At 34.0% G+C, this 2,492-nt stretch overlaps 1 protein-coding gene across 1 annotated transcript; it reads right to left on the bottom strand.

Moving 5' to 3' along the window:
• Nucleotides 1–1,398: 1,398 nt before the first annotated feature.
• Nucleotides 1,399–2,155, bottom strand: LOC117121621 (calreticulin-like; the record flags this gene model as incomplete). The annotated part of the gene is given in 1 exon segment (XM_033266859.1): nt 1,399–2,155. A coding segment is annotated over 1 exon segment (192 nt), but the record flags the coding sequence as incomplete, so codon positions are not given.
• Between the last annotated feature and the right edge of the window lie 337 nt (nt 2,156–2,492).

Below are 2,492 nucleotides of genomic sequence, written 5' to 3'. Positions count from 1 at the left end.
TCATAGAACACTCTATTTCAAAGTGTCATTCCCAAGACTAACCTGTACTAAAAGGTTTAAATTATGAGGTGAAGATCCAATTATAAATTAAAATTTTGTTAAACACCTTTTCTGCATGTCTTTTTTTTTGTTTTACTTGGGCACTGCGAGATGGTACAGCTATGTTGGATATGCTTTAATTTAACACAACCATTATTTGCAGACAGTAGTATATTCTTTAAGGAATAATCCAGATTTCTGAAAACTACTACTTATGCTGTTTTCGAGATGCATTATAACAAATACTGTACTTATAAAACAATTCCCTGGTATTATATATGCCATACTGTAGGCCTATTTTACATTACTGCATTACTCAAATAACGGACCAGATTTAACGCTGCTTTTTATACAACTTTCAAAAACTATGCTGTACATAAACAGTGTCTAGGCATAGGGATATTATAAATTACAATACTAAACATTAGTTCATTAATTTTCACTATATCAACCACACTGTCTCGACTAACTACCAAGAGATTTTGGCCTACCTTGCTACAGTATACACCGTACAGCACCTTTCAAATCACAGACAATTTCATATTCCACAACAGTGAGGTGAAGTTGGCATGCATATTCATGTATATAAGTTCACCTGACTTAGAATAGCGCCCTCTCTAATTTCCGCCTTAAGTGTAAAAAATTGAGGCTTCATACACTACATGGCCAGTACCAATATATGCACAGTTTGTGTGTGTTAATAAACCTGTTCTACATAAAAAATACTGTACATATGAATATTTCAAGGCCCAACCTGTCTATTTAGAGGTTTACTATGCTTTGCTAATAAAAGTGCTTTATCTAGGAGTCTTGAAATGGTAGGGGACTCGATGATTAGGCGACTTAACTACTTGAACATAATTTTTAGCTCCAATGAGGAGCTCTAGAAACACTCGGCTAATTGATTAATATATCGACAGTATTTTAGATCTACAGCCTCTATAATACTACCCTCATGAGGCAGGCTGATGGATTAATAGTTGATCGGGGAGATCTAGAAACATTCAGCCCGGCCGATGGATTAATAGGTGTTTTTTAGCTCTACTGCCTCTATTATACTGCCCCCATGAGGAGCTCTAGAAACATTTGGCTGATTGAATAATAGTTGATTAATAGATCTTGCTTAACTCTGCTGCCTCTATTATACTGTCCTCATGAGGAGCTCTAGAAACACTCGTCAGATTGACTAATAGTTGGTTGATACTGCCTTCCCCTGAGCTTTTGAAACTACAAGAACTTCTTTTTTTACAAGCATTTTCTGTGGGGTGAGCGCACATAGATACACTTCTGTTTGCTAAGCATAGTGCAGTAATAAAGAACTGACCATTGCATCTACTAGACTGAAAGCATATAACATAATTCAAACATGTTTTGTTTTATTTATTATTTATTTTTTTTCAATATAACTAAATTATTCTTCACATTAATGAAGATTACAAGCAATTTGCAGACATTTAAATAAAATGTTTTTATTAAAACTTTCTTTAGAAGTAAACAAACTTGATAAGACCATTTCTACAACTCTGAAGATAAACCGTTAAAAAATTGTCAGAAATTGGTTGGAAACATTTGATGCAATCATAACACATCACAATTGAGCTTATTATTATTGATGATGAAGCACTCCTGTTCATTATTGCTCTAGGTATGAACATTTAATGGTATAGTAACCCTCCTTACTGCTCCAATAACAAAGAGATAAAAATCAAACATAAATACTGGGGGTGGGAAGTTGGAATCTATTAGGAGGAACTAAAAGGTAAAAAATACTAAACAATCACAACTACTCATGCCATAGATATATTGCGTATGGACTGCTATCTGGATGATTTCTTTGAGCAACTTTTGTTTTGTTAAGAGTGGGAAGGCAGGTAGTTGTGAAATTTGATTGCATCTGGTAGCTGAAGAGCAAGTCAATTTAGCTCTACAACTCATCATGAGGCTCAGCTTCATCCTCGTCTTCGGCAGCATCTGCCTCTCCATCTGCCATATCCTCATCATCCTCCTCTTCTTCATCGTCCTCATCTTCTTCTTCAGCTTTCTTCTTTGCTTCTTCTTCCTCCCTCTTTTTCTTTTCTTCTTCATCTTGTGCATCCTTCATCTTTTTCTCACCAGCCTACAAATTGGAAATACCATGGGAACTTTATTTTACTCATCATGATATTGATTTATTTTTCCAATAAAAATGCTTTGCCATGAAAACTCACAAGGAATAAAAAAACAAATAAATAAACAAAATTTATTAAAAAGCAACTTATTTGAATTTCAAATTGTATTGTTATAAGTATAATTATCAAATGGGAAACAAACCAATATACAATTCTGTAGTAAATTTGTACATGATCACAATACTACAAAGACTGTATTTTCCCAAAAAGTGGTCAACAGAATGATCATACACAGACTAGAATGACCAGAGAAATAAGCAACAGTGAAATGAAATAATGCAAGAC

The sequence above is a fragment of the Anneissia japonica genome, unplaced genomic scaffold, assembly GCF_011630105.1.
Source record: "Anneissia japonica isolate Jap-2015-1 unplaced genomic scaffold, ASM1163010v1 scaffold61996_len6566_cov197, whole genome shotgun sequence".
Classification (NCBI taxonomy): Eukaryota; Metazoa; Echinodermata; class Crinoidea; order Comatulida; family Comatulidae; genus Anneissia; species Anneissia japonica.
The sequence above is the reverse complement of the archived record's forward strand: the minus strand, read 5'-3'. Positions and strand labels throughout refer to the sequence as shown.